Source organism: Apaloderma vittatum, unplaced genomic scaffold (genome assembly GCF_000703405.1).
Source record: "Apaloderma vittatum isolate BGI_N311 unplaced genomic scaffold, ASM70340v1 scaffold20683, whole genome shotgun sequence".
In the NCBI taxonomy this organism is placed as follows: Eukaryota; Metazoa; Chordata; class Aves; order Trogoniformes; family Trogonidae; genus Apaloderma; species Apaloderma vittatum.
Window position 1 is genome coordinate 18,720 of NW_009707719.1, and position 21,788 is coordinate 40,507.

Sequence of the window (21,788 nt, forward strand, 5' to 3'; positions counted from 1 at the left end):
ACACAGACTAACTCCCACCCCCTGTATCCAAAGATCTCACTTGACGACTAGGGAAGCCCAACGGTATCAGACATCAGCTCTTCCATGGCTGGTCACTAACATTTAATACTTTTTAGTTTTCCCTTTCTTGTAAACAGCAACCCTGAGTCTGTTCAGCCACAGATATCTCCAGTCTAGATTTATCACTGAAAGGAAATGCAATAAAGGTATTGCCCTGCAGCCCATGAAGAAGTCCATGCCAGAGCAGATATCCATACGGTGGCCTCTGGAGACCCAAACCAGACCAGGTGGACATGTCCTAAAAGAAATGTGGCCTGTAGAAGACCCATTCTAGACTGTGTTTATCCTGAAGGACTGCAGCCTGTGGAAGAAGCCACAGGGAAGTGGAGCAGGGGAAAAGTGGGAGGAGAAAGGCAAAGCAGAGAGGAACTGTTATGAACTGACCATAACCTCCCATCTTCTGTCCCTCTACGCCACTGGGCAAAAGGAAGGAGTCGGGGAGTAAAGGAGTGCAATCAAGACTTCAAACAAAGAAGGATGTCTCTTTTTGTTTCTCACTATACAAACCTATTTTACCTGACAATAACTAAATCTTCCCAAAGTCATCTGTTTTGCCCATGATAGTAATTTGTAAGCAATCTCCCTGTCTACCTCAACTCATGAGCTTTTTCACTTTTTCTCCCCCATCCCCTTAAATAAGGGCAGTGAAAGAGCAGCTGGGTGGGTGTCTGGCAGCCAGCCAAGGTCAAGCCACCAGAGCATCTAATGAGATTTTCTCCATATTCAAACTCGCATCCTCTGCCTCATTACCATGTACCTCTGAGAATTGCTCAGGCACATCAGAAGGCTCCATCTTCTCTGTATCCTTTGCCCCAGCCACATCTGCCCTTTGCTTTCTCTCCATCTCTTCCCCAGTATGAAAAGACACAACTCTCCCAGTATGCCATGGTGTCACACGCTGCGGCCCCCTGACAAGCCTGGGTAGCCCCCACTGGACTTCCTCCATTGCAGCGCTCCATTTCGGGTATTACAGAGCCCAGATGCGACTTCACAAGTCCCACATCTTGGGAAGGCTGGCTACGCTCTTACTAACGTGACCCCAGGAGATGGTTGGCCTTTGCTACAAATGCCACTTGTTTTCCACAAGCAGTCCCACGTCCTTTTCTGGAGAGCTGCTTCCTGGCTAGACAGCCTCTGGCCTAGACTGGTGCGTAAGAGCTGGACTTTGAAACTCTCTTTGGTAAAGGTCACGAGGTGCCCGTCAGCCCATTTCTCCAGCATCTCCACATCCCTCTGAGCAGCAAACCTGTCTTTCAGCAGCTTGACTGCTTCTCTCACCTTGGGTAGTGGTGTCGTCATTCCACTGTTTGGCTGCCTCATTCTTCCATTCATTTGAGAAGAATCTAGTGCTGATTTAGCCGGCACCTGGAACCTCGAACAGGGGAAAGTACACAGCAAAGCAGTTTGCACAGTACTGATTGGAATCCTATGACTTTATACTGCACTTGTTTATGGCAAGGCTTTGAAAGCAATATCAGAAGAGAACCAAGATGAACAGAGACAACAATTTAGCCTGATGACTTCTGTGATGAGGGAAGCAGGATTAAGTGCTCTGAGTGGACCAAAAAACCCCCCACTCTTTACCCCTAAGTAGTTTACTCCAGTTACAGTAGGCTCAGAACCAAAACCAGTGTCTTTGTACATAGCAACAGCAAAAGCCAGTGGAAGGGGTGGAACTGGGTGACAAAGGAGAAAACTCCCTCCACTGGCTCACACACTGTAACAACCTGATCTCACTCCCCTTTTACCTACAAAAATAGTAAGAAAAGCAAATATAATTTTACACAGCAAATATATTTCATAGACTTCTGTCCTGGTTTTGGCTGGAATAAGCAGCCCCTCTCAATATACATTAAAAGGAAACTGTCATATTCCCTGCATAGTAGAAAGGATACTGCCAGGGAGGAGGGAAGGGAGGGGGGGAAGCAAGCATCTAACAGTGCAGTATTTAAAGCCATAAAGTAGTCCCAAGTTTCAGCTGATCGAAAAGAACAAAGAATTATCAAAAAATCCCAGATCAGCCTAGCTTGTTAGCATCTCACGTTACTCCCATCTTTCCAATAACTGTCTCGTATCTTTTCCTTAGTCACGAAGATAGAAACATGAAAAACATAGGTTTGGTGGTCAAACAGCAGGCCTGGGAATTTCTGCATAAAGAAAAAGAAATATCTGCACTCTTAGAAGTATTTGCCTTAAAGTCAGTTGCATTTCTGTACCACCACACGCAGGACGGAGCATGGGTTTTAAGACTTAATACATCGCTTGAATTTAGACACAGTATCTACAGTTATATATGGCACAAGAAGCGACACATTTGCACAGGTACGTTTTATTTTTTCCTGTGTTTACAGTGCTTCAGTAATTTTAAACCATTCAGAAAGCACGATTTCATACCAATTTTACATACTTTACATCACAGTTCAACAATGTTAACACAATTGTATCTACTAAACCAAATGAACAAAATGGCCATGAACATTTACACTATTCTTCTGTAAACAAGTTTTTCTTTTATAAACAATGGTAAATGGAATTAACACAGACCACCATATGAAAGAGGAATGAGTTTTTCCTTAAATAAATCACTCTGTTTATAAATACTTCAATTCTCTCAATATACATTTACAGACATAATTGATTAAAAGCAGATTACCTACACTGTTCTTTAAAAAGAAAATGTCTAGAGATGGACCACTTTCACCTAACATAAGAAGCAAGCATATGATTAGTAGAGTGTTAAACATATTATTTCAGCCTCACTTCTGTTTATTTCAACATTGAGAAGATTGTCATGTTAGGGAACTTTTACTTGAATTCCAGCAAATTACAATCGATCTTGTAGTACACATATGGGTAGTACTCCTGCTGACTGAGGTTTAAGCCTGGAATATCCATAGTTGCCTGCAAGTAAAGTTTTGAAACTGGTTACACTCTTACAATTCAGACTCCTATTCTGAAGCAGATGAAATATTCCCGTGTTTTAAAAACAAACAAGCCAGGCAAGACTTAAAGCTTAATTGTGCACATTCAAGTGACTGTTTAAGCAACAGAAAGTTAAGACTTTGACAAATGAGTAACAGTCTTTTTCAAACTGAAAGACAAGTGCTTTTTCAAAATCTAAGTAGTTTCGTATCAGTAATTCACATCTGTTGCTATTGTAAACACACTGCCACCAAATGGAAGCAAAAGGACTGCAATTATGTTTTACTATTTCTAAGCAGGAGCAGTTTATGAAAACAATGTTACAGGGTGCTGAATGATCGAGGAAGTTACATGAAGTTCAGCATCTTTTAATTTTCACATTATTCCTCCAAAAGGCTTGGAAATACTTTGGAAAAACATTACATTAAACAGAACATTAAGAAAGACTATTTTAAACCTTTTAAAATTCAGGTAAACTCATTGTGTTGTCTATTTTAATTAATTTTTAACTATGAAAAGCATATAAATCAAATTAATAGAATAGGCCTCCCAGTAAATCAGTTTCAAACATGAAAATGAGACCTCTGCAGATGGAAAGGATGACTCTCTCGTGACATCAATTCAGCCTCCTTCAGCAGGGAATGACAACTACGTTAACTTCAAACCAGCAATGCAATCAAATGAAAAAGTTGTTTCAGTGTTAAGGCCACTGTTACTATAGATAGTGGACAAGTTAAGTATTCCTTCTGGATTCAAAAAAGATATGAAACAGGTTCAAGTTCCTTAAGCCTAGTTTCAGACTGATGTTGACTTTGTTTGAATTCTTTGAGGATATGAACATGAATGCAGGCTATCTTTCCATCAGTAGTAGGAAAGACTGCAGTAACAAGAAATTACACAAGACTTTTATACCAGACAGCTCATCAAATGCATTGGTTGCAACTTTAAATACCATCTGCTTTGCACAAATGTAAAATAGAAGTGGTATTTCTGCAAGGAGAAATATTTTTCTGTACTGTGTCAGAATGATGAAGAATATGGAGAGGTGCAGCTTTTTAATAAAGCCAGTGAACATTTTTTTTTGTTTTTTAAACAGACTACATCTAATATTGAAGGGGAGTAGCAGTTGTAAAAACTTACATCAATGATAGCTGCTGCACTGCTGTCAAGGTGTTTGTACAAGTCATACAAAACCTCCCTCAGTTTCTTCATTGTTTTCTTATTAGGCTGAAGCAGCATTGCCTGGAAGTTAACTGGCAAACCATACCTGAGGAAGTCAAGCAGAAAACAATGAAAATGCTGAAATTAACCTTCTTTTATCTTTCAAAGCAGAATTTTATTTTAGTTTGAGGAAGGATCTTATTGTTGAAGTGGAAATTCAGCTCACTTTCCAATTCATAAGGCATCAGTAAAGTTGAACTTCTCTCTTCAAGTTTAAAATAGCAAACCAGAAGTCTAAATGCTTTTAAAATAATTTTTAATCCTTGAGTATTGAAGCACAATTCTCAAAGTTACCTGAAATCTTGGACTAAGCTATGAAAATTCCACTTAGTTTACTTGCAAGACTTTGCTTATGCCACTAGGTGGAGAACCTACTCTCTACTCAACCCTCCTTGCTAGGAACATGGAAACATTTGCCAATACTCAAGCTTTCTTCCTTACTCAAGTTTGTGTTCAAAATAAGCCCATAGCAGCTATGAAACAGGCTAAAAGGCAAGTTAATGTGCTTTTTTTTTTATTTTTTCCTTTATGAGAACTTATAAAAAATGCTACAAGAAATGTTTCCATTTCCATTTTTTAAAAAGAAAAATAAAATCCGTGTTCTTCCTTCTGCAGAACTACTACAGGTAGTAGTTCTTACATCAACTTAGTAACTATACTTCTGAATAGGTATGAAGGAAGAAGCAGAGAAATTTTATAGTTAAAATGTTAACCAGTTAAATTCTGAAAAGTTTAGACTACAAAATTCTTAGAAAGGGATGTTTTAAAGAAAAAAAATAGATTTCAAGATGTCAAGCAACTCAAACCCTGAATACTTTTTATTCTGAAGTATTCACATTTCCCCACTTAAAGAGAAGAGATCTTAAGCTCTTCTTACAAGCAGCTCATAAAGCAAGCTAAAAATCAGCAGAAGTGCCTTGCAGCAACTTACAGAGTACCTGCAATTCCTTAAAGCGTTGCTGGAAAAGACTATGCAAGGGACAATATGCACAATTATCTAGCCCAAATATTCCAAAACTCACAACAAGAACTACTGCCATCAGCTCTTCTTACTGCCCTACTACTTCTTTCCTCCTTCCTGGAAGACTGCCCAATTTGGTAAATCCAAGTTAGATGTAAGTTCTTACAGTCTAGGAAGCAAAGCACTACTCAGGTATGTCTCATTACCTTAAAACAGATTCCACAAAAACTCGTAGTGCTTTCACATGAATCCATGCAATGAAAGCTTCACTGAAATTAACTTTCAGCCACCGAACCAGAGGCCCCTGTGAAATGGAAGAGAAAAAAAAATGTTATTCAAACTTCAGAAAACGATTGATCCCATCAAGCATGTTTGAGCAGATGCTCGGTATCTGTACGATGATAATAAAGACAACTTGAAGGCAGAGTTCAGTATGGATATAATGTCTCAAGGGTATTTTAATATTAAGTAAAGAGAAACTGACAGTTGTCTCTTCAGTATATGATCTCAGCTGCCACATTACTAATATCTGATTGTATCATTCAGACACTTGTCCATTTTCAGATTTCATATATCATCAGCTGCAATATCAGCACTGAGTTCAATGCAGTGAGGAGTAGCTGTGCTACAGGGACCCCAATTGTGCCCCAGCAGCTCAGCTGGGCAGCAGGTTGACTACGCCACATCATCCTTACGATGCTTCCTCCAAATCACATGTTCATGAAATTGTTATGTAGCAATGACAAGCCTTAGATGTCTCATGTTTCCATAATGACTAGTTTATACAGACTTACAAACTGTTTCTTCTTATCAGTTGACAGTCTATTCATTTCCTCTTTATCTGCTTTCATCTCTTCTTCATTATACTGGAAGTCACGGACCATAAATCTGCATTTTGAAGTGAATAAAATCAAAACTGGCTATCTAGAGATCCTTCAAACCATGAGAGGCAGAACATACACAAAATAAGCCTTACTTATATTCTCTGGCTTTATGCTTGAAGTCATCCACCGCCTTTCTGAACAAGGTGACATTACAAAGGTAACTATCTTGATCCTCAAAGAGTACACTACACAGAAAAAAAAAAAGTCAGAATTAATAAGGTTTGAGTCATCACAGATGTGATCTACAGCAGCTTAGGTTGTAACTCATCACTACTAGGCAGGAACATAAATGTAAATAATCGCACAGGATTAGTTCCCTTATACAAAAATCAGTTCACCTTATACAAAAAAAGTAACCAAAACTTTAGCAACTGCTCTTATTGCTCCCTTCACAAAGGATGGCAGTTTCCATTTCAAATTCAGAGACTTCAGCACTAATAAACACTTCACATATGTCTGGATATTTGTTCAGGTTAAAAATATTTTACAGATAAAGGAACTAAAGTAGGTTTAATGTTGAAAAGTTTGGACAACAGAAATCTTTTAAAAGTATGCTTTAAAGAAAAAGAAAATGGATTTAAAATAGAAAAGGACACCAAATAAAAAGACGACAGCGGCAAGAGAAGTGCTTCTTAGACTGTAAATGCAACCCCTTGATTTACTATTTTACAGTTCAAGACAATACTGCTTATTTTGAGACTTTACCTTAATAAAAAAAAAAAGCTTGGAGACATTTAGAGTGTTCCTCAGTGACATGCTCTGTTCAGTACAAACATCAGCCTAACAAGTTACCTCTTCTTAAGCTCTCTCTACATCACAGTTTCCCATTTATTAAATGAAAATGATTAGCAGATCTCCCACTAGGCTTACGTTGATCCAACTCAGATGTGAAGTTAGCCAGAGCAAATTCCGATTTCATAACTGGCATAGAGCTGGTAACATCAGCTCTGCCTGATCAAAACCTTACTCCGTCAGTTAAAATTAACAGTGCTGCAAGGCTTTGCCTACACGTTGATTTTATTTTCAGCATGGTTGCGAGATTACTAAAGTGGTTTAACAGTATTATCAAATCCCAGCCTCAGTCTTGCCCACCACAGACACAAGCACCACCTCAGTACCACACACCTTAGTTAGTCTGAAGGAGACAAGTTATACTTCTTTGCACACAAGAAAACCATCCACGCTTCCAGTTCTTCATTCTTTAGTAGCTTTCAAAGAGTATATGTAACTTGTTTCATGTCCTCTGAATACAGGCATAAAGTTTATGGGCCAGCAGCTAGTATTTGTTGCCAAACCCCAACGTGCCCTACCATGAAAGTTGAATGTGCCTGACACAAACTAGATTAACTTTTCAATTCTTTTCCTCTTTCCATGTGAGTTTGATAACTTTGTTAACCCTAAAGTTAGAGATCTTTTGGGTTTTTTTCCTCAGCCACAACATAATCAGGCCTGATCAGATAAAGCTAGACATTTTGACAAATTTTTGAGGAATCTATAAAATTCAGAATTGCTACAGATAAAGAACAGTTACAAACTATAGCACACGCAAATACAAGATTTAGCATTTAACAACTTACTTGCTGGAACGTGGTACAACCATCTCTGCTAGTGTTTCATATTGCTTAACCCAGTCATTATAATTTGACCTAGAGAATACACAGGTTACTGTTAGACTTCTAGGACTATAGTAAGCAATCTTGGATTGATAGATCAAGTTTTTCCCCTAAAAAATATTAAAAACATTTAATCATCACATCTTCCAACTCAAGCACAAGTTGTCAGAAATACACAAGACATTAGGGACAGTCTTCCTCTTGCTGTTTTTAAGATTATTGCTAAATAAACTATAACGACAGCAGAAGTAGCATATTGTATTTTTAGTCTTCGTATAAGTTTACAAGCACACCATTTTTGAAATCAAAGAACTATGAAATTAAGTAAGTCATCATTAAGTACGGACCTGAAAAGGTCAAATGGAGTTAACCATCAAGGTTTATCAGAAACTGCTTAGGTAACTCTGCTCTTCTGACACCCACTCACGGAACATTTCTTCCACAAGTACAAATGGGTTCCCCAGAGTCCTGTTCTTACCTGAAGGACCACCAAGAATTTTGGAAGCCCTGCCTTTTTGTAGCTGGTGGAGAAAAGGTTCCACCTTCTGAACACCAAAACCAAGTCAAAAGTACAAGCGAAACAGCAGTCAAGATATACCAGCCACCTGTTTTCGGCTAAGGCCATTGCAAAACTGTTTTGCCTTCCACCGAGTTCTACATGTGCCAGAGACTACAGCTTCCTGTGGTACCAGGCTACCGGTTATCTCTACAAGCAGGAAGCTCTCTTCATTCCTAGCTCCAGAGAGAGAGTCTGGCACCATTTTCTCATTTTACAAGAGTCTTAAGGACATCTGTATCACCAGTTTCCTTGGCCAGGGGAAAAGGTGGCATTTTTGTTGTCTGAATATTTCAGACAGCAATGACCTGTTCCCAACAAACCTTTGACATGATATAATCAGTGTTTCATTGGCAGAGACTTAGATAAGTAAAAAAGCAGCATTCTGACAAGGTGGAAAAGTGCAGAGCAAACACAAGTTCACTTTGCTCACTAAGTGATGAAAGCCATCACAGTCCTAACCAGGATGATTCAACCATTAAACCTTCCAATGTAAAACAAGTCATATTTTACTCAGTACTTACTATTTTCATAGGTTTATCTTCTGCAACATGACTAGCCATGGCTAATACTAGATGAGACCTAAATCAAATTTCCAGTTTCTTAAAGAAATTCAAGAGCGCTCAGCATTTCTTATTATGAGTTTCCATAAAAAATGGAATACAGGTGCACAGGCTCGCTTGCCTCTACTAAGCATCCAGAAGTTTGTGTTAGTTTATCCAGGAAAAAATCAAACAAATTCACACTTCCTTTCTTATAGTATTATAAGACCGTGGGATTTATTATTTGATTTAAATTTCTTATTTTATTCTGGTCTTAGGACAAGCAATAAACTTACTTCGGTACAATCACTAATAATGTAACCAAATACTCTGAATCAAGTACAAAGTCCTCTTTCTTTACAATATCAGCAAGACTTCTGGTTAGCAAGCTTCCCCTGCAGAGAAAAAAAACCAAACAGCCAGAGTAAATACACATTTAAGAATTTAATATTTCTGGACAACAGCTTCCAGTGCTTTACAATACAACGTTTTCAAAAAGGTATTTTACTTAAGCATTCACTATGTGCAGAGTAAACAAAATGTCCTTAAATGCATTTTATATCTTATGCTCTAAAGTCACTGAAAGCTTTTTTCAGTAGCTCCAGTACTGTGTGTCATCACCATATTCTAAATACGTCATACACTTAAGAAGTCAAGCTCTCTTTTTTAAAAGTAATTTAAAAACCACAAGAGCCATTAAAACTATCAATTGTGAAATCTAGTATATGCAGCTTCAGAGTTACAACTAACCTAGTACAGACCTACACAAAGAATCACAGAATCACAAAATGCTAAGTTGTTGGAAGGGACCTCAATAAAAATTTAAAGCAGCATATTCACAAAAGACTACACGCATGCGCACATTTAACGAGGCTTAGCTCACAAATTACCACAGCTTAAGTTGGAATTTAAGGCTTACTCATAAAATGGCTATCATTTGTATGACCCATGGGTCTGAATCAGCCACGAGGCTTTTACCGCTAACCGTAACGGTAGGGTTGGGGCAAATTAATCAACCATATTTGCACAGAACTACTGTACTTCAACTATATTTCAGCTAATCACCACATGTATAGGACAAGACAGCCTGCAGTTCTTGGCTGATTTATGCTCTGCATGTACACAATAGCTGTCTGTCTGGTGGTTAACGTTGATACTGCTTATAACACAAATTGGGGGGAAGGGAAAGACTTCCTTGTTCAGACACAGACCTAAGTAGCCACGTACACACTGCTTTAACAGCAAGCTTCTCAAAAGCTCCAGCAATTTATACTATTTGTACGTGCTTTTCTGTATTTCATAAATGCTTATCAAATGCAAGTGAGCTATTGGCAGTGTGTCAGCTGGTAATAAATGTTCTTTTATGACAGCTTCTACTCAAGATTGACAAACACCTGTTCACATGTTATTAAGTTTTCATGGTTCAATAACTTTCCTGTGCTACATTAGCAAAAAAGAATGTAACTTACGCATTCTTTCTTTCCAAATTCTGAAGGTTCCCTTTCAGATTATTGTATGCTGAGGCTCTTGCTTTCAGATCATTGTCAATCTGGTTTACTCCCTTAAAGATAAAAAGAAAAGGAACAGTGTCTACAAAACCAGAATAGTTATTTAAATGACTTCTCAGTTATAACTCTCAGATCTGCAAACAAGAACTGAATGAAAAATGCTCCAGTTAAAATGTTTGTTTCTCTAGTGCTTAACAAGCTTCACTCAAGACTCAGAAAACTCCAAGTTAGATTTCCTTTCCAGGAAAACCAGCCAACAATAAGAGTCACATGCCATCTTCTGGTACCCACTGGACATGCTACTGCATCCAGCTGATCATTACTCCCACACTTTGAAGCTACCAACCTCCATCTCAGCTGACAGGAGAGATCCTTCGAAGTTCACCTTCCTATTATGATGCTAATACACTTGTGAACACTAAGTGTCATTTTGTCCCGCTGGTTCCTCACTTCTCATTATACTTTTTCCTTATGAGAGTTTCAGTGGAAAAAATGACAGTACAGTTTTATGAATAGCAAATTGAGAATTAAATAACCCAAAGCATTAATGTTTTGCATAACCTACAACTTAAGAGAAGACCCTGTTGCCTACTGCAGTTTGTACCTTTCCTTGAGATGAACAGCCTTGGTCACTCAGAGACAGAATACCAACTAAATGCATCATCTGCCTGATTCCAAATGGCCGTTGCTATTCTCAGTTCTAAATATTATCACAATTATATTATGTGTTCTTTTTCTCTGTGTCTGCAAAGGAAAATACAATAAATGATATTATCATCTCCCTTCACAAAGTCATTTTTATGCTGCTGGTTTACACTGGCAGCAGCTTACAACTATAAAGAAATATCTATTTTACTTTACTTCATTTAGTAAAAGCTTCACTATTTTGAAATGTCTGAAGTTGCACAGGGCTAATTCCAGAGTAGACAGATAAACAGTATTTCAGACTTGAATCCAATTTATTTCAGACAACAAATATATTTGTTGAATCAAGAGTTTCAAGTCATCTGCAGCCTTCAATCATCTTTCAAAACTTCCATATCAACGTCCCAGCTATTTTACTGTTTAGACTCAGAATCTCACATTTGGCTTCCCATTGCTGCTCAAGTCAGTCATCTTCCTCAAATCCATCCTCCAGGTTTAATAAGATCAATTACAAAAATTATTCACTCCTAGCTAGGTAACTTGGCAGCAAGTGTAAGAACACACAAAAAATTAAGCCATTAGTAGGTCTTAAACATCCAATCATACTCCTATCAGCCAGTACCCTATAGAGGGAAGTATTTTAAAATCAATATACTTGGTCACTGTTGGCTAACTGACAGAACATAGAACAGTATTGGTCTGGCATTGTACTGCTGCCTATTCCTCCTTCACTTTTTATAACACTAACATATTTGGTTTTTTTTCTAGCTAGAAGACAGCACTTGGGGAAAAAATTAATCAGAAGCCATTAAGCTAGTATCTCTGTGCATTTAAACTTTTCCACAGACCAAAAACCTTCCCCTCTACCTTTTCCAAGGGTCAACAGTTTCAGTAAGTGTAACCTTGCACTATCTAATGACAATAAAGCGAAAAACATTCACACCAAACACTGCCCTTAAGAACCAGTTCCATTCATTATCTCCTAATTGTCAGCACTGTTAATTGCTCTTATTTGTTAAAGTCAGTAGCCTTTTAAAAAAATGACTGCTTAGATGAAAGTTACTGCTGCACTGACTGGACTTTACTGTAAACAAGAATGAGCTTTGTTTCCTATTAATGCATTAGAGAACACATTCAAGAACACAGAACCACAACCTCCACGTCACAGCAAAGCTCTTAAAAATATTTTTGTAAAATTGCCAAATGAAGTGACAATATAAATTTCCTTTTGGTAGTAGAACTGGTGCATAACTCATAAATGCCATCGCAAAACAAAAAACGCAGACTCATGACATTGCTGAAAAAAGTATTGATCTAACATAGTGGGCCTATTTCTACACATAGCAAAGTCCAGATATTTAAACACTTACTGTGGTGGGTTGACTCTGGCTGGAGGCCAGGTGCCCACCAAAGCTGCTCTGTTACTCCCCTCTTCAGCTGGACATGGGAGAAGAAAAATAACAGAGGGCTCAGAGGTCAAGAAAAGGACAGGGAGATAACTCACCAATTACCATGATGGGCAAAACAGACTAGATTTGGGGAAATTAGTTTAAATTATTACCAATCACAGGGTCACATCCTCCTTTGGGCATCCACCTTCTCCAGCATTGGGTCCTCCACGAGCTGCAGGTGGACATCTGCTCCACCATCAATCTCCACAGGCTGCAGGGGGACAGCCTGCCTCACCATGGTCTTCACCACAGGCTGAAGGGACTCTGCTCCAGCACCTGAAGCACTTCCTCCCCCTCCTTCTTCACTGACCTGGCTGCCTGCACAGTTGTTTCTCTCACATATTCTCACCCCTCTCCTCTGGCTGCTACTGCACAGGTGGGTTTTTTCCCCCTTCTTAAATATGCTATCACAGAGGTTCTATCACTGTCACTGACGGGCTCAGCCTTGGCCAGCAGCAGGTTCACCTCATAATTCCATTACTCCATTGGCCCTCCTGGACACGGGAAGTTTCTGGCAGCTTCTTGAAGAAGCTGCCCCTGTCGGCCTCTGCCACCCAAACCTTGCCACACAAATCCAATACAGAGTAACACCTTGTGACTATGAGCTGTTGTATTTTAGCAGATATCCACATTTCTAAAAATGTTTGACAAAGGTACTAACGCTATTGAGGCTGTCTCCCTGCACAACAGTTTTAATCTCAATTTCAAATACAAAGAATGACTTGATTAAGTGACAGCTCTCAGGTGGCACAGATACCATCTCATTAAACCTTTGATTTGCCTCTAAGTCTTCAGTACTCACACTGGAGTTGACAATAAAAGCTAAAAAAACTCGATAGTTTGAGTATATTTCCTTTTATTTTAAAGGTTTCCAACATTGCTACAATTTTTTCCCAACTTAGACATTCTCCACTGCGGTTGCCATTACTCTCATTTTGGCAGATATCAGAAGGCGCTGCCATAGTGCATGTGGAGGAAACGTGGTATCTCGTGACTTGACAAGCTCTTTGAGTTCATAGATTTTAATTAATGTAGTTCTATCAATTTTCGTATATCTTCATGTTAATCACATGCCAAAGCAATGATTTTAACTATGTCAGGACTGTCTTTGCCTGGGCACAAAACTGCTTCAAGCCCTGTGACATTATCTCCTAGGTGTCACTTCTACAAGAACAAAAGGCAATTTCAGTCATCTTTCTTCTCCACTTTATGAATATACACCTGTGGCTCAGAATTCAGAACATTTTATAAACTGTCTGAAATTAGATTTAGAAGGGAAACAAAGCTGGTGAAGGGTCTGGAGAACAAGTCTTAGGAGAAGCAGTGGAGGGTACTGGGGCTGTTCAACCTTGAGAAAAGGAGGCTCAGGGCAGACCTTACTCCTCTCTACAACTACCCAAAAGGAGGCTGTAGCGAGGTGAGTGTCAGCCTCTTCTCCCATGTAACAAGTAACTGGACAAGAAGAAATGGGATCAAGTTGTGCAACGGGAGGTTTAGATTAGACATTAGGAAAAATTTCTTCACCAAAAGGGTTGTCAAGCATCGGTACAGGCTGCCCAGGGAAGTAGCAGGGTCACCATCCCTGAAGCGCTCAAAAGATGTGTAATGAGGTGCTTTAGTGGTAGACCTGACATCGCCAGCTTAAGGGTTGGACTCAATGATCTTAAAGGTCTTTTCCAATCTGAAGGATTCCGGGATTTATTTAACAAGCTCTAGGATGCAGGATAACATGCGCTGAATTCTTGACAATATTTCAATATACGGCATATCCCTTCATGTTCTTGCTGCTTTCTTGACAAACTTAATTGCTACAAAACCAAACTGTATACTATGGTAACAGGTACATTCCAAAATTGACACAAAAGACCGCTGAAAACTTCCTGCAGAAACCACTTCACCCTGATTTATGTTCTCTCTATCCCTCTTTCCCCACCAAGTTCCTCTTCTCCCAACTTAAATTTCATATGTATACCTGCAAAGTAGCTATTGCAAACACTCCAACAAAACTCCACAGTGCACATTTTTCAGGAATAGCTATGAAATGCAATTGGTGGAGTAAATTCAAATGCAGTGATAGCCCCGAAGAAAATACCAAAATTTAAGAAATTTAAGTTTAAGAAAGAAACTACCATCTAGAGAATCTGCAGTTACAGCAAAGCATGACCGCCAACACCAACCCCCATTCCCACCTTGATTATAGTTTCCACGTATCCATCACCAAAGACTTTCTCTACTACTCTCCGAGTAGCTGCTGCTTTTTCCCAGGTTATGTATTTTATTGACACAGATATTCCAAGCATCAGTTTGTAGATTACAGAAAACAGAAAAGTAAAAAAAAAAAAAGAAGAAAAATCTGGGAAGATATTAAAGCAAGGGTACCTTACAGAGAACTCTTTCACTGTTTTAATAAAGTAAGTCACTGCTGAGAACTCTCTCCTCACAGCAAGTACAAATGAAATTAAAGCCCCAAACCATGAAAAACTTCACCAAGGTAAAGATGGGAAAAACCCACAACACCACTCAGAAGAGCTTTCCTTGTATCTAACATCGAAGGCTTATTTTTCCCCTCACAACTGAGTGCCGTAGCTCTCGGAAGGTAAATAAATTCCCTGATTCACTGGTAAAAGCCCACAAAGCTCGAGAACATCAGACCAAAGGCATACCAGTAACTTAAATGCAAGTGACATAATTTGCTGGCTCTTTATCTGTTAACTCCGATACTAGGAAACAAAAAACAGCAAAGAACAGTACGTTGCCCTTCAGGATGCACTCTCCAAATGCTGTCCCCATTCTAACACACTTCTTTGGTTGCTTAAACACAGACACTGCGACCAGGTTCACTGTTACTGTTAGCAAAGCTACGTGAAGCTAGGAAAAACAGACAAATAGCTTTGAGTACCAAGTTTTGTGCATAAATATCTCAAGTTCAAGAATGAAAGTTTTAAAAACAAATTACCTTACCTTTGCGATGATTTCTGAAATATTCTTCAAGGATTGCTTGATTGGGTATTTGGCCATATCCCACTGGAACCTTGTTATATAGGTGACCAAGTCAACTAAAATTTTAAAGAAGGAGTTTGTTAAGGCAGATAATAAAAAGACTGATGTATTATATCTCATGTAGGACTGCTGTAACAGAAAGTACTGTAACAGACTGTGCACCCTGTCGCTTAAGAAATTTCAAAAAAAAAGATCAGTTTGTAAGTTATTATATTGAGTCGGGCTGAGATGAAGTTAATTTTCCCCACAGCAGCTCTCACAGTGCTGTGGTTTGAATTTTTTTTGGTAGTGGCACCTAGAGGGGTGTTGATAGCACCCCAGTGTTTTGGCTGCTGCTAAGCAGTGCTCACACAGCACCGAAGCTGTGGTTTTCCAACATTTCCCCAACAGTAGGCTGTGGGTGGGCAACATCTTGGGAGTGGATACAGCCAGGAGAGCTGACCCAAACTGACCAGAGGGCTATGCCATACCACAGGACGTCAGCTCACACGTAAAAGCGAGAAGGAAGAGGGAAGTGTGTGTTGGGAGGGGGCATTCAGGGATTGCATTTGTCCTCCAGAGCAACCGCTACGAGTACTGGAGCCCCAGTTCCTGGGGAAGGAGCCAGACATCACCTGCTGATGGCAAGTAGAGAATAATCTTTGTTTGGCTTTGCTTCTGCATGCGTTTTTTTGCTATTGCTGTATTAAACTGCTTTTATCTTAACCCACGGGCCAGTCGTTATATCTTCCCTCTCCCTTGTCAATCTAAGAAGGTGGAGTGATAGACCAGCTTTGGTGATCTCCTGGCCTCCAGCCAGGCCCAAACCTGTAAATCTATCAATGAGATAGCCTACTGCAAACCCCTATCTAAGAACAACTGTGTTATTTAGGACAACTGCACTTCATGTTAATCTACTCATTTAGCCTTTCTTGCATCAATAAAAGCTGTGTTAAATTTTATGAAATAGCTTTGAAAATAAAATAGTGATTTACAGACCAGTGCAACTCTTTACTATAATAAAACGTACAAATGTTTCCGTGAGACCACTAGTTCTACAAAGATATTCTGTCACAATTTGGTAGCAACTGAGCATAGCTTACATAAAATCATACCTATTCAGATGTCAGACTAATACAAAGAATGCTTACAGTGATCAGTAACACTAATTCTTAAGTTCCATTGAGACCAGTGATGACAAAATACAGCTCAAAAGAATACAGCTCAAAAGAATCAAAAGGCTCTCTAAGCAAATATTTAACATGTAGTTCAAAATTCCTGCCATTCTGGATCCTGTAATTTGTTTCAGGGCACATAACTCATAGAATAAAGTACTTCCATGTCTAAAGTAGGCTTTCCAAATGTTACAGAGAAGCAGAACTCAGTATATTTCAGGATCACTGCCTTCTCTTCTATACTGTTAGGATACACATATCATGGTTAACACTTTACCTCCATTAGCCAGAAGATTCTCCTGAACTTTATCTTTACTGTCTTCTAGAACATCAGCCATATACTGGGCCACTTTCTTTACAACACTGAAAAATGAAAAATAAAGATATGCAAAAAAAAATTTTTAAAACTGCTGTTTTAAGAAATACCATTTATGAAACCGATCTGAAATTGCCTGAGACTGGATCAAAAGAGTTTGAATCAAAAAAGGAAGAACTGATTGCTTTACATGCCAGCTTTCCAAGAGCACAAACTGGGCTCAGTCCCTGATTAAAACCAACTTCACAAATACATGTCAGAACTTCATTTAAATAATTTTCTAGTGTTGATACTCATCAGCCTCCAACAAGGTGATGCTACTTCCCTCACCTTGAGGTTACAGGGATTGACTTCAGGTGTAATCTCACCATATTCTAACCTTTTTTGAAGTCTGTGGCACTTTCAAAATCCTAATCCCTTTCTAAAAACAGATATCAAGGTAGAAAATCATCAATAATCCAAATTAAACATGAGGCAACCATAACAAAGAAACACCAAAGACAACTGAAAAACTATGGAGAACCCTAGTCCTAAGCCCTCAGGAGATCTGACACTCAGGACCTGCCTTCCTCATTAGAAATGCTATATTTAATATTACCTACATGTACCATGCCAAAGAGCTTCCTTTTCCATTTAAAAACAACTACTTAGCACTTCTCCCCTTGAAACAGATGATGGCTCCACAAGTTCTGGTTATGTGAAATTGTTACATTTGCTCAAAATTGCTTTCAAAGGACCACTAGTTCTTCAAAATGAATAGGATTTGTGTTTAGTCATCTCTGTGGATTAGGGAACAACGTGGTTACCTTCTCAAAGTCTGTAAACAGTACTCTAACTTGCTAAAACTTTACTTCATCATCACTTCCTGCAGTTGTCAGACTCAGTTCTTAAGTGAGGCAGGATCTGGCAGCACATGGCACTACTAGAGGGAAAACTACCCTTCATCAATGTATAATGCCTCATTATTCCATAAAAAGTTCAGATTTTTTAATATTTTTTTTCAAGTACAGATATTAGGAAAATCAGCAGCTTAGCTTTCTGAAACCTTAGCTCACTGAGTGCCTGCAAGGGATCACTATGGAATAATAAAAAAAAAAACTCCAAATAGCTTGTGTATTATTAGGACTTGGCAAACCATCATATCATCATTATTCTAATATTTTGCATGCTAGTAAAAATAAATTGTTACCCCTCCACAAATGCATCCAGTTTAGCCAGCTCATCTGACAAACCAACCAAAACATCCAGTGTGCCAACCTAGAAGGAAAGATCAAAATTCATTAGCAATTGTATACATAGAAAGACAAAACCAAATAACAATATAAGTTAAATCTCCTCAACAGGCATCTTTACAGAACTATATAAAATACTGTACTCTAAGATTTTAGACTTTCACAAAGTCGTACTGTTTCTCATTTGCTCAAGATACTCCTAAAGCACCACTGTATCAGATCTAACTTACCCTACTCACACTCAACTTTACATGACTCCTGTTCTTGTTAGCCTTGAAACAGAAAGGAGTGCAATCACTTCAGCAACATCACAACAAAATCACTTTCCATGCCCTACCTTCACCTGAGCTACGTGCAGAATAAGGAAGCTCACATGCTGACCAGTCACACACAAGCCACAGGACAAGTCTTTTAAGCTGTAAGGCTGCTGTTCAATGGAGACTAAGTCACTGTTTCAATGTGTTTTAACTAAAGGATCTCATTCCTTAGTTTTACCAGTTTCACAGACATCAGACCATTTCCCAATATATATAAAGTATACTCAGCTTCTGCCCCTTTTAGGAAGCGGAGTAGAAACAAAAACGATCATTTATAACCCTAGCGGGTCACATCAGTTTTCAGTGATAACTTTTCTAAATGCTGCAGGCACTCAACAATTCAAAAGCCATTCTGACTCTTGTTCAATGATCTCCTGGGAGGAGACAGACATTTGTTGCAGTCCCTCTTCTTACACCTGCTAAGATACCTCTTGAAATAACTCCCAACAGCCTAAATGTGAGCAAAACTCATGGCAGCTGGCAGATCCTCTTAAAAAGACACACTGAAGCACTTAGTGCCCCGGGTCCGATCCTCAGCAGAGAGGAATAAGGCATCAACCACCTCAGCTTGAGCCGCTTTTTTGTCTTCATTTTGATATGCTCTGATGAGCTTTCACTCAGTTAAACTGAGCTCACAATTCTTGTTCAAGAAACATTCATGTGTCAGGATAGATCTTTTCCCAATCAATACACTGGGTCATAACTTATCCATACCCTGATAATTGTATTTAGCCAAGAGAAACTGCTTGCCCCATTTTGTTTCTCTTCTCACGTTAAAAGTTCAAACAGTTTTCTTCTCATTTACTGTAACACATCAGTAGGTCACACAGGAATGCTCAGCTGGAGAAAATCAGTAATCTAACAGAGGAATGTTACTTCTGGATAGAGAAAAATGCATCAGCTATTTGACCAACCCCGGTATTTTAAATCAAGCCTCTTCACTGTATCTCAGCCAGAAAAGCAGCAGACAATTCAGAAGTAAAGAAAAAAAAAATCTCAACAGAAAACCAAAGGAAACCATGTCATCTGAATATTCAGATCACAAGTCTCCATTTTTCTTCTAATTTTCTTCTCCAGCTAACTGCTAGCAGCATGAGGTCAAGACTACTATCCCTGGAAAAACTGCTCTATTAGCTGAAAGCACACAGCTTGCTGATCCTTTAAAACTCACACAGCGGAGAATTTTTAATTTTGAATTTCAGAAAAAATTTAACTGTTGTCCAAGTTATTTTTAGATCCACACATAATCATGAGAAGTCAGCTGTTTGCGTTAAAAAGTCTGCAAGTTATTTCCCATCTACCGTTTTAGCCTCAAGAAGCAAAGATGATGCAAACCAAACATACTTCTTAGGACATGAAATGGTGCTCACATACCTTCAAGTCTGGAATATTGAACTTTGAATTAGTAGAAAGATTATTATTTTTTGTAGTTGCTGCATGTAGTTTTTCCCATGTCTGTTGACAGGTTTTTTCCCCAGGAGCAGAAATCAGCCAAAACTCGGTCATTTTTATGTCTTTATCTTGATGCTTTCTGCTTCTGAAGATACAGACAAGATGCTAGGAAGGGAAGTGAGGCGGAGAGAGAAGAAAGAATATCTGCCATTAGTTTGGGATTCAAAGCTTTGCCTGAAGAAAAACATCTCGTTCCATGTTACTAAAGTGCAGTTCCAGCCACTGTAAGAGATTTTACCAAGAGTATCACATGGTTCCAAATTCATTTTTTCCTACCTTGGGAAGTCTTTTTAAACTGCTCATCCTGCAAGTTGAAATAGGCTGAGTTTGCAACATTAGCATCTTTCAACTGCAATCCCACAAAAGATTATAAGTAAAAAATCTAAATGAAAATAAATCCAACAGCACGGGGCCCAAACTGTATTTTCACAGCTGAATGTGTTTTGAGTACCTGCACATAAGGTAAAAAAACCAACCCAACAAACTTCAACACTGACAGCTTTTCCAATCACTTTTCAGATCAGGATGGTGTTTTAAAGTGAATAAATGACTAATAAACATTTAAATGTGATAAACTATAGTTTATTCTTTCAAGCAAAGAAAGTTCTCTTGGTAGCTAAAAAAATACAGCAAAAAGGAGGACACTTTCTAGTCTTTGTATATCTGGTATCACTGCAAACTGTCAATAGCGTTACACATACTGGCATTAGTCATGAGAGTGTCGGTACTAAACACAAATTATGTTGAGCTACTTGGCAAATAAGCTCAAGAAGATAAATGCATAGATGTTCCCCGTCAAAGAAATAGAACAAGCTGGTTGAGAATTACTGGATTTTTAATAAGGGAGTAAAGAAGAAACTCAAAGCGTAACTTGACAGAATCTGCATGTCAAATTTTTATATTTCCAATGTCTTACATAGCAGCTTTGAAAGAGTGGAGACTAACCTAAATTTCAGAATGAGCACAGACTACAACACTTAAGGTGGGTTCTTTTGGGAGAGAATCAAATATTGTATTTGTAGGAATTAATACACAGTAGCAAACCTTGCCCAAAACAGCACACACAGGTCCTTCATCTGTATAATTATTCTAGAGTCAACAAGTTATGAAAGGTGTAGAAATTAAGAGACAAACTGAAGAAAGGCCTTCTATTTGAGAAATCAGAATATTTACCAGACCACATGCACGTCCCACTCCAGACAAGCTTGTCTAGCCTGACGCAGCCCAGTTCTGGGCACTCTCCTGTGCTGGGGCCACGCACTGACACGGCTGATTCTATTCAACAGCAGAAAGTCAAGGATCTAGAAGTTATCTGTGCTCTCTTCACTGACATTACTCTCCTCCCCTAACAGGTCACCAAAGGAGGCTGGAAGGAGAAGGGATAAGGAGTTCTTTGCTTCTGGAAATAGTATGGGTGAGAAAAGGTTCCTATGTCTGAAAAGGCCAGGTGTAAAAAATGGGTCTACCTCCCCCCATCATGCTGTGACCTTAAGTGCTGGGGAGTGGGCAAGTGTGTGGGGGGGTGTGAAATGCATGCCAATGACCCCTCGGGCACCACAGACCCCCCATGCTCAAAAGTGCACACTGGAACAATCCTTCGTCACACCGTACTGATGATTTTGGTAGTGGAAGGCATCATGAAAAATTACAGCAACTTCAGTCATCACCATGTTACAGCACTTCTTTGTTAGAGAAGCGCCAACTGGATTATCTCACATAACGGGTCTCCGCAGGAGGTCTACTAATTACCAACGATTTGGAACAAGAAAAAATTTCCTCTTACTCAGACTACTTGGATGCATTATCTTCCGTAACACATGCCAAACCTGATGAATCCAGTGCACATGATGTTTTCCTACACTTCACTGAACTCTAGCCCTATAAAAGACACTGTCAAGTTTACTGTAAACTTCACCCACACACCGCTACTGTTAACACACACACTCAAAGTGTT

At 38.9% G+C, this 21,788-nt stretch overlaps 1 protein-coding gene across 1 annotated transcript; it reads right to left on the minus strand.

Moving 5' to 3' along the window:
• Positions 1 to 2,367: 2,367 nt before the first annotated feature.
• On the minus strand, positions 2,368 to 19,934 carry ATP6V1C1 (ATPase, H+ transporting, lysosomal 42kDa, V1 subunit C1). Its single transcript, XM_009866321.1, has 12 exons — positions 19,757 to 19,934; positions 18,023 to 18,090; positions 16,795 to 16,880; positions 15,325 to 15,419; positions 10,229 to 10,320; positions 9,056 to 9,154; positions 7,626 to 7,694; positions 6,141 to 6,233; positions 5,959 to 6,052; positions 5,371 to 5,468; positions 4,123 to 4,249; positions 2,368 to 2,961 (listed from the first exon to the last, which is right to left on the minus strand). Exons 1-12 carry the CDS (start codon positions 19,886 to 19,888, stop codon positions 2,866 to 2,868), a joined length of 1,149 nt encoding a protein of 382 aa, XP_009864623.1. The 5' UTR covers positions 19,889 to 19,934; the 3' UTR covers positions 2,368 to 2,865.
• Between the last annotated feature and the right edge of the window lie 1,854 nt (positions 19,935 to 21,788).

Excerpts from the sequence above, each read along its gene's own strand:
- ATP6V1C1 (XM_009866321.1), bottom strand. The coding sequence starts at position 19,888 with ATGACCGAGTTTTGGCTGATTTCTGCTCCTGGGGAAAAAACCTGTCAA. Across the intron at positions 5,469-5,958 it reads CTGATAAGAAGAAACAGTTT|GGGCCTCTGGTTCGGTGGCT; the intron begins GTAAGTCTGTAT and ends TCCATTTCACAG. Across the intron at positions 2,962-4,122 it reads GTGCAGCAGCTATCATTGAT|GCAACTATGGATATTCCAGG; the intron begins GTAAGTTTTTAC and ends CTTTACTTGCAG.